Here is an 11,173-nt window from a genome sequence, read left to right on the forward strand (position 1 = left end):
TCTTTGCTAGTGTTCCCGGTAGGAAAACTAAAGTCCTTTTCTTACAATCACAAGTAGCAAATTCAATAGCTTTGCATAACGCTCTGTGAATGCCAGAGGAGGACATGCAAAAAAAAGGCTTGGCATGGGGATGAGGGACAGTCAGAGGTACCCCATCCATCCCTCAGTAAGGACAGACTCACATTCTGAAGAGCAAGAATACACTGAAAGGAAACCAGCTGTTTGGATCACCTTTGTGTTGAAGGTAAGAATACATGAATATTGTGACTTAAAAAATCTATAAATATATATTGTGACTCAATAAAACTCAGTTGGTGGAAAACAGCTAATTATTTGGTTTGATTTGATTAAAGTCGTTCAATTACTCGATGTTTAAATTATTTACTGCTTTGATTGTGACTATCAATATAATGCATATAATTCCTACGTAAAATGAAAATCAAATATTCTCTTGATATTTTTTTATTTTTTATAATGTATATTTGTAGGAATACTGTTCGGAATTTGCTCTAAATATAAAACTTGCTGTAATTTAGTTATCCCTCTTTATTGCTATTGTATAGCATAGTATAGTATTGCATTGTTTAGTATTGTAATGTATTGTATTGTATAGGATTGTAATGTACTGTATTGTTTTGCATAGTATTTTAGTGTATTGTACATTTAGCAAATATGTACAAGGAGGACAGGTCAGTGATGGTTGGTCTGTCTGGGTGGAGGACAGGTCAGTGATGGTTGCTCTGTCTGGGTGGAGGACAGGTCAGTGATGGTTGCTCTGTCTGGGTGGAGGACAGGTCAGTGATGGTTGTTCTGTCTGGGTGGAGGACAGGTCAGTGATGGTTGGTCTGTCTGGGTGGAGGACAGGTCAGTGATGGTTGCTCTGTCTGGGTGGAGGACAGGTCAGTGATGGTTGCTCTGTCTGGGTGGAGGACAGGTCAGTGATGGTTGTTCTGTCTGGGTGGAGGACAGGTCAGTGATGGTTGGTCTGTCTGGGTGGAGGACAGGTCAGTGATGGTTGGTCTGTATGGGTGGAGGACAGGTCAGTGATGGTTGTTCTGTCTGGGTGGAGGACAGGTCAGTGATGGTTGTTCTGTCTGGGTGGAGGACAGGTCAGTGATGGTTGTTCTGTCTGGGTGGAGGACAGGTCAGTGATGGATGGTCTGTCTGGGTGGAGGACAGGTCAGTGATGGTTGGTCTGTCTGGGTGGAGGACAGGTCAGTGATGGTTGGTCTGTCTGGGTGGAGGACAGGTCAGTGATGGTTGGTCTGTCTGGGTGGAGGGCAGGTCAGTGATGGTTGGTCTGTCTGGGTGGAGGACAGGTCAGTGATGGTTGGTCTGTATGGGTGGAGGACAGGTCAGTGATGGATGTCTCTGTCTGGGTGGAGGACAGGTCAGTGATGGTTGGTCTGTATGGGTGGAAGACAGGTCAGTGATGGTTGGTCTGTATGGGTGGAGGACAGGTCAGTGATAGTTGGTCTGTCTGGGTAGAGGACAGGTCAGTGATGGTTGGTCTGTCTGGGTGGAGGACAGGTCAGTGATGGTTGTTCTGTCTGGGTGGAGGACAGGTCAGTGATGGTTGGTCTGTATGGGTGGAGGACAGGTCAGTGATGGATGTCTCTGTCTGGGTGGAGGACAGGTCAGTGATGGTTGGTCTGTCTGGGTGGAGGACAGGTCAGTGATGGTTGGTCTGTCTGGGTGGAGGACAGGTCAGTGATGGTTCGTCTGTCTGGGTGGAGGACAGGTCAGTGATGGTTGGTCTGTATGGGTGGAGGACAGGTCAGTGATGTTGTTCTGTCTGGGTGGAGGACAGGTCAGTGATGGTTGGTCTGTCTGGGTGGAGGACAGGTCAGTGATGGTTGGTCTGTCTGGGTGGAGGACAGGTCAGTGATGGTTGGTCTGTCTGGGTGGAGGACAGGTCAGTGATGGTTGGTCTGTCTGGGTGGAGGACAGGTCAGTGATGGTTGGTCTGTCTGGGTGGAGGACAGGTCAGTGATGGTTGGTCTGTCTGGGTGGAGGACAGGTCAGTGATGGTTGGTCTGTCTGGGTGGAGGACAGGTCAGTGATGGTTGGTCTGTCTGGGTGGAGGACAGGTCAGTGATGGTTGGTCTGTCTGGGTGGAGGACAGGTCAGTGATGGTTGGTCTGTCTGGGTGGAGGACAGGTCAGTGATGGTTGGTCTGTCTGGGTGGAGGACAGGTCAGTGATGGTTGGTCTGTCTGGGTGGAGGACAGGTCAGTGATGTTGTTTTCTGTTTGTACTTTACAGGGAACATGGAGCTCAGAGTGACTCTCTTCCTCCTCTCAGGTCAGAGCTCACAGAGTTATCTGTGTGTGTGTGTGTGTGTGTGTGTGTGTGTGTGTGTGTGTGTGTGTGTGTGTGTGTGTGTGTGTGTGTGTGTGTGTGTGTGTGTGTGTGTGTGTGTGTGTGTGTGTGTGTGTGTGTGTGTGTGTGTGTGTGTGTCTGTGTCTGTGTCTGTGTCTGTGTCTGTGTCTGTGTCTGTGTCTGCGTGGGCGAGAGAAAGAGAGAGAGAGAGAGAGAGCATCTGGTTGTGGATGTGAATACTTTATATTGAAACAATACCTCTGTTTACAGGCTTGTACACACACTCCTCCTCTCACGTGTATCAGTTTGTGAATATATCAAAGACCTGGGCTGAAGCTCAGCATTACTGCAGAGAGAAGTACATCGACCTGGCCACCGTAGACAACACAGAGGACATGGCCAGACTGAGTAAAGTTAGCGATGGTTCCAGGGGTATCAAGGACAAGGTCTGGATAGGGCTTTATGACAACATAAACAGCTGGAAGTGGTCTTTAGACAACAGTGATTACTACTCTGACAGGACTGAGTACGGTAACTGGTATGCAAACGAACCAAACAATCTTGGTTCCAGCCAGTACTGTGTTGTGATCGAAGAAAACGGGCATTGGAATGACAGAGCTTGTACAATAGAATTGTATCCTGTCTGCTATGATGGTGAGAGTTGTTTTTAATATACTTTTGGTCACATACTTAAAATGCGTCCCGTGCCGTTCTAATTGTGAAGGTTACGTTGTGGGTTTGATAGACATGGGATCTATGTCATTACCTGATGTCATTACCTGATGTCATTACCTGATGTCATTACCTGATGTTATTACCTGATGTCATTACCTGATGTCATTAGATGATGTCATTACCTGATGGCATTACCTGATGGCATTACCTGATGTCATTATATGATGTCATTACCTGATGTCATTAGATGATGTCATTAGATGATGTCATTAGATGATGTCATTACCTGATGTCATTACCTGATGTCATTACCTGATGTCATTACCTGATGTCATTACCTGATGTTATTACCTGATGTCATTACCTGATGTCATTAGATGATGTCATTACCTGATGGCATTACCTGATGGCATTACCTGATGTCATTATATGATGTCATTACCTGATGTCATTAGAGAATGTCATTAGATGATATTACCTGATGTCATTAGATGATGTCATTAGATGATGTCATTACCTGATGTCATTACCTGATGTCATTACCTGATGTCATTAGATGATGTCATTAGATGATGTCATTACCTGATGTCATTACCTGATGTCATTACCTGATGTCATTAGATGATGTCATTACCTGATGTCATTACCTGATGTCATTACCTGATGTCATTAGATGATGTCATTACCTGATATCATTACCTGATGTCATTACCTGATGTCATTACCTGATGTCATTAGATGATGTCATTACCTGATGTCATTACCTGATCTCATTACCTGATGTCATTACCTGATGTCATTAGATGATGTCATTACCTGATGTCATTACCTGATGTCATTAGATGATGTCATTACCTGATGTCATTACCTGATGTCATTACCTGATGTCATTACCTGATGTCATTAGATGATGTCATTACCTGATGGCATTACCTGATGGCATTACCTGATGTCATTATATGATGTCATTACCTGATGTCATTAGAGAATGTCATTAGATGATATTACCTGATGTCATTAGATGATGTCATTAGATGATGTCATTACCTGATCTCATTACCTGATGTCATTACCTGATGCCATTACCTGATGTCATTACCTGATGTCATTAGATGATGTCATTAGATGATATTACCTGATGTCATTAGATGATGTCATTAGATGATGTCATTACCTGATCTCATTACCTGATGTCATTACCTGATGCCATTACCTGATGTCATTACCTGATGTCATTAGATGATGTCATTAGATGATATTACCTGATGTCATTAGATGATGTCATTAGATGATGTCATTACCTGATCTCATTACCTGATGTCATTACCTGATGCCATTACCTGATGTCATTACCTGATGTCATTAGATGATGTCATTAGATGATATTACCTGATGTCATTAGATGATGTCATTAGATGATGTCATTACCTGATCTCATTACCTGATGTCATTACCTGATGCCATTACCTGATGTCATTACCTGATGTCATTACCTGATGTCATTACCTGATGTCATTACCTGATGTCATTACCTGATGTCATTACCTGATGTCATTACCTGATGTCATTACCTGATGTCATTACCTGATGTCATTAGATGATGTCATTACCTGATGTCATTACCTGATGTCATTACCTGATGTCATTACCTGATGTCATTAGATGATGTCATTACCTGATGTCATTACCTGATCTCATTACCTGATGTCATTACCTGATGTCATTAGATGATGTCATTACCTGATGTCATTACCTGATGTCATTAGATGATGTCATTACCTGATGTCATTACCTGATCTCATTACCTGATGTCATTACCTGATGTCATTAGATGATGTCATTACCTGATGTCATTACCTGATGTCATTAGATGATGTCATTACCTGATGTCATTACCTGATGTTATTACCTGATGTCATTACCTGATGTCATTAGATGATGTCATTACCTGATGGCATTACCTGATGGCATTACCTGATGTCATTATATGATGTCATTACCTGATGTCATTAGAGAATGTCATTAGATGATATTACCTGATGTCATTAGATGATGTCATTAGATGATGTCATTACCTGATGTCATTACCTGATGTCATTACCTGATGTCATTACCTGATGTCATTACCTGATGTTATTACCTGATGTCATTAGATGATGTCATTACCTGATGGCATTACCTGATGGCATTACCTGATGTCATTATATGATGTCATTACCTGATGTCATTAGAGAATGTCATTAGATGATATTACCTGATGTCATTAGATGATGTCATTAGATGATGTCATTACCTGATCTCATTACCTGATGTCATTACCTGATGCCATTACCTGATGTCATTAGATGATGTCATTACCTGATGTCATTACCTGATCTCATTACCTGATGTCATTACCTGATGTCATTAGATGATGTCATTACCTGATGTCATTACCTGATGTCATTACCTGATGTCATTAGATGATGTCATTACCTGATATCATTACCTGATGTCATTACCTGATGTCATTACCTGATGTCATTAGATGATGTCATTACCTGATGTCATTACCTGATCTCATTACCTGATGTCATTACCTGATGTCATTAGATGATGTCATTACCTGATGTCATTACCTGATGTCATTAGATGATGTCATTACCTGATGTCATTACCTGATGTCATTACCTGATGTCATTACCTGATGTCATTACCTGATGGCATTACCTGATGGCATTACCTGATGTCATTATATGATGTCATTACCTGATGTCATTAGAGAATGTCATTAGATGATATTACCTGATGTCATTAGATGATGTCATTAGATGATGTCATTACCTGATGTCATTACCTGATGTCATTACCTGATGTCATTACCTGATGTCATTACCTGATGTTATTACCTGATGTCATTACCTGATGTCATTAGATGATGTCATTACCTGATGGCATTACCTGATGGCATTACCTGATGTCATTATATGATGTCATTACCTGATGTCATTAGAGAATGTCATTAGATGATATTACCTGATGTCATTAGATGATGTCATTAGATGATGTCATTACCTGATCTCATTACCTGATGTCATTACCTGATGCCATTACCTGATGTCATTAGATGATGTCATTACCTGATGTCATTACCTGATCTCATTACCTGATGTCATTACCTGATGTCATTAGATGATGTCATTACCTGATGTCATTACCTGATGTCATTACCTGATGTCATTAGATGATGTCATTACCTGATATCATTACCTGATGTCATTACCTGATGTCATTACCTGATGTCATTAGATGATGTCATTACCTGATGTCATTACCTGATCTCATTACCTGATGTCATTACCTGATGTCATTAGATGATGTCATTACCTGATGTCATTACCTGATGTCATTAGATGATGTCATTACCTGATGTCATTACCTGATGTCATTACCTGATGTCATTACCTGATGTCATTAGATGATGTCATTACCTGATGGCATTACCTGATGGCATTACCTGATGTCAGTATATGATGTCATTACCTGATGTCATTAGAGAATGTCATTAGATGATATTACCTGATGTCATTAGATGATGTCATTAGATGATGTCATTACCTGATCTCATTACCTGATGTCATTACCTGATGCCATTACCTGATGTCATTACCTGATGTCATTAGATGATGTCATTAGATGATATTACCTGATGTCATTAGATGATGTCATTAGATGATGTCATTACCTGATCTCATTACCTGATGTCATTACCTGATGCCATTACCTGATGTCATTACCTGATGTCATTAGATGATGTCATTAGATGATATTACCTGATGTCATTAGATGATGTCATTAGATGATGTCATTACCTGATCTCATTACCTGATGTCATTACCTGATGCCATTACCTGATGTCATTACCTGATGTCATTAGATGATGTCATTAGATGATATTACCTGATGTCATTAGATGATGTCATTAGATGATGTCATTACCTGATCTCATTACCTGATGTCATTACCTGATGCCATTACCTGATGTCATTACCTGATGTCATTACCTGATGTCATTACCTGATGTCATTACCTGATGTCATTACCTGATGTCATTACCTGATGTCATTAGATGATGTCATTACCTGATGTCATTACCTGATGTCATTAGATGATGTCATTACCTGATGTCATTACCTGATGTCATTACCTGATGTCATTAGATGATGTCATTACCTGATGTCATTACCTGATGTCATTAGATGATGTCATTACCTGATGTCATTACCTGATGTTATTACCTGATGTCATTACCTGATGTCATTAGATGATGTCATTACCTGATGGCATTACCTGATGGCATTACCTGATGTCATTATATGATGTCATTACCTGATGTCATTAGAGAATGTCATTAGATGATATTACCTGATGTCATTAGATGATGTCATTAGATGATGTCATTACCTGATCTCATTACCTGATGTCATTACCTGATGCCATTACCTGATGTCATTACCTGATGTCATTAGATGATGTCATTAGATGATATTACCTGATGTCATTAGATGATGTCATTAGATGATGTCATTACCTGATCTCATTACCTGATGTCATTACCTGATGCCATTACCTGATGTCATTACCTGATGTCATTAGATGATGTCATTAGATGATATTACCTGATGTCATTAGATGATGTCATTAGATGATGTCATTACCTGATCTCATTACCTGATGTCATTACCTGATGCCATTACCTGATGTCATTACCTGATGTCATTAGATGATGTCATTAGATGATGTCATTACCTGATGTCATTACCTGATGTCATTAGATGATGTCATTAGATGATGTCATTAGATGATGGCATTACCTGATGTCATTACCTGATGTCATTAGATGATGTCATTACCTGATGTCATTACCTGATGTCATTACCTGATGTCATTACCTGATGTCATTACCTGATGTCATTAGATGATGTCATTACCTGATGTCATTACCTGATGTCATTACCTGATGTCATTACCTGATGTCATTACCTGATGTCATTAGATGATGTCATTACCTGATGTCATTACCTGATCTCATTACCTGATGTCATTACCTGATGTCATTAGATGATGTCATTACCTGATGTCATTACCTGATGTCATTACCTGATGTCATTAGATGATGTCATTACCTGATATCATTACCTGATGTCATTACCTGATGTCATTACCTGATGTCATTAGATGATGTCATTACCTGATGTCATTACCTGATGTCATTACCTGATGTCATTACCTGATGTCATTAGATGATGTCATTACCTGATGTCATTACCTGATGTCATTAGATGATGTCATTACCTGATGTCATTACCTGATGTCATTACCTGATGTCATTACCTGATGTCATTAGATGATGTCATTACCTGATGGCATTACCTGATGGCATTACCTGATGTCATTATATGATGTCATTACCTGATGTCATTAGAGAATGTCATTAGATGATATTACCTGATGTCATTAGATGATGTCATTAGATGATGTCATTACCTGATCTCATTACCTGATGTCATTACCTGATGCCATTACCTGATGTCATTACCTGATGTCATTAGATGATGTCATTAGATGATATTACCTGATGTCATTAGATGATGTCATTAGATGATGTCATTACCTGATCTCATTACCTGATGTCATTACCTGATGCCATTACCTGATGTCATTACCTGATGTCATTAGATGATGTCATTAGATGATATTACCTGATGTCATTAGATGATGTCATTAGATGATGTCATTACCTGATCTCATTACCTGATGTCATTACCTGATGCCATTACCTGATGTCATTACCTGATGTCATTAGATGATGTCATTAGATGATGTCATTACCTGATGTCATTACCTGATGTCATTACCTGATGTCATTAGATGATGTCATTACCTGATGTCATTACCTGATGTCATTACCTGATGGCATTACCTGATGTCATTAGATGATGTCATTACCTGATGTCATAACCTGATGTCATTACCTGATCTCATTACCTGATGTCATTAGATGATGTCGTTACCTGATGTCATTACCTGATGTCATTAGATGATGTCATTAGATGATGTCATTACCTGATCTCATTTCCTGATGTCATTACCTGATGCCATTACCTGATGTCATTACCTGATGTCATTAGATGATGTCATTAGATGATGTCATTACCTGATGTCATTACCTGATGTCATTACCTGATGTCATTACCTGATGTCATTAGATGATGTCATTACCTGATGTCATAACCTGATGTCATTACCTGATCTCATTACCTGATGTCATTAGATGATGTCATTACCTGATGCCATTACCTGATGTCATTAGATGACGTCATTAGATGATGTCATTAGATGATGTCATTACCTGATGTCATTACCTGATGTCATTACCTGATGTCATTAGATGATGTCATTAGATGATGTCATTACCTGATCTCATTACCTGATGTCATTACCTGATGTCATTACCTGATGTCATTAGATGTCATTACCTGATGTCATTACCTGATGTCATTACCTGATGTCATTAGATGTCATTACCTGATGTCTTTAGATGATGTCATTAGATCTAACTTGTTGGTGTCTCCGTCTGCTCTGTCAAAGCTAACGCTACCAACAGGTACATCCTGGGACAACGTGGTATGAACTGGACTGAGGCTCAGAGTTACTGCAGGCATTACCACACAGACCTGGCCACGGTGAGGAACCAATCAGAGAACCAGATGATCCAGGACTTGATTCCAACTTCGAAAGCGTGGCTCGGTCTCTCCAGAGTGCCGTGGCGTTGGTCCGACCAGAGTAACTCTTCCATCAGATTCTGGGGTCAAGATCAGCCAAATAATTATCTGTCTAATCAGCAATGTGTTGTCATATCTGAAAGGACAGGCTTATGGGATGATGCGTACTGTGGTGATGAACACTACTTCCTCTGTCACAGAGGTGAGTATATTCTCTGAGAGCACTGTGGTGATGAACACAACTTCCTCTGTCACAGAGGTGAGTATATTCTCTGAGAGCACTGTGGTGATGAACACTACTTCCTCTGTCACAGAAGTGAGTATATTCTCTGAGAGCACTGTGGTGATGAACACTACTTCCTCTGTCACAGAGGTGAGTATATTCTCTGAGAGCACTGTGGTGATGAACACTACTTCCTCTGTCACAGAGGTGAGTATATTCTCTGAGAGCACTGTGGTGATGAACACTACTTCCTCTGTCACAGAGGTGAGTATATTCTCTGAGAGCACTGTGGTGATGAACACTACTTCCTCTGTCACAGAGGTGAGTATATTCTCTGAGAGCACTGTGGTGATGAACACTACTTCCTCTGTCACAGAGGTGAGTATATTCTCTGAGAGCACTGTGGTGATGAACACTACTTCCTCTGTCACAGAAGTGAGTATATTCTCTGAGAGCACTGTGGTGATGAACACTACTTCCTCTGTCACAGAGGTGAGTATATTCTCTGAGAGCACTGTGGTGATGAACACTACTTCCTCTGTCACAGAGGTGAGTATATTCTCTGAGAGCACTGTGGTGATGAACACTACTTCCTCTGTCACAGAGGTGAGTATATTCTCTGAGAGCACTGTGGTGATGAACACTACTTCCTCTGTCACAGAGGTGAGTATATTCTCTGAGAGCACTGTGGTGATGAACACTACTTCCTCTGTCACAGAGGTGAGTATATTCTCTGAGAGCACTGTGGTGATGAACACTACTTCCTCTGTCACAGAGGTGAGTATATTCTCTGAGAGCACTGTGGTGATGAACACTACTTCCTCTGTCACAGAGGTGAGTATATTCTCTGAGAGCACTGTGGTGATGAACACTACTTCCTCTGTCACAGAGGTGAGTATATTCTCTGAGAGCACTGTGGTGATGAACACAACTTCCTCTGTCACAGAGGTGAGTATATTCTCTGAGAGCACTGTGGTGATGAACACTACTTCCTCTGTCACAGAGGTGAGTATATTCTCTGAGAGCACTGTGGTGATGAACACTACTTCCTCTGTCACAGAGGTGAGTATATTCTCTGAGAGCACTGTGGTGATGAACACTACTTCCTCTGTCACAGAGGTGAGTATATTCTCTGAGAGCACTGTGGTGATGAACACTACTTCCTCTGTCACAGAGGTGAGTATATTCTC

General features: G+C 40.8%; 1 protein-coding gene across 1 annotated transcript in view; it reads left to right on the forward strand.

The window, feature by feature from the left end:
• The first annotated feature begins 2,269 nt into the window (after positions 1 to 2,269).
• The window catches only part of LOC139558512 (uncharacterized), an 11,934-nt gene continuing 3,030 nt past the window's right edge, over positions 2,270 to 11,173 (forward strand). Inside the window, exons 1-4 of the mRNA XM_071373674.1 lie at positions 2,270 to 2,303; positions 2,592 to 2,852; positions 9,627 to 9,821; positions 9,904 to 11,173. The exon at positions 9,904 to 11,173 is cut by the window's right edge and continues 1,867 nt beyond it. Coding sequence (XP_071229775.1) covers positions 2,270 to 2,303; positions 2,592 to 2,852; positions 9,627 to 9,821; positions 9,904 to 11,173 — 1,760 coding nt within the window. The remainder of the gene's footprint in view (positions 2,304 to 2,591; positions 2,853 to 9,626; positions 9,822 to 9,903) is intronic.

This window comes from Salvelinus alpinus, chromosome 29, assembly GCF_045679555.1.
Source record: "Salvelinus alpinus chromosome 29, SLU_Salpinus.1, whole genome shotgun sequence".
NCBI lineage: Eukaryota > Metazoa > Chordata > Actinopteri > Salmoniformes > Salmonidae > Salvelinus > Salvelinus alpinus.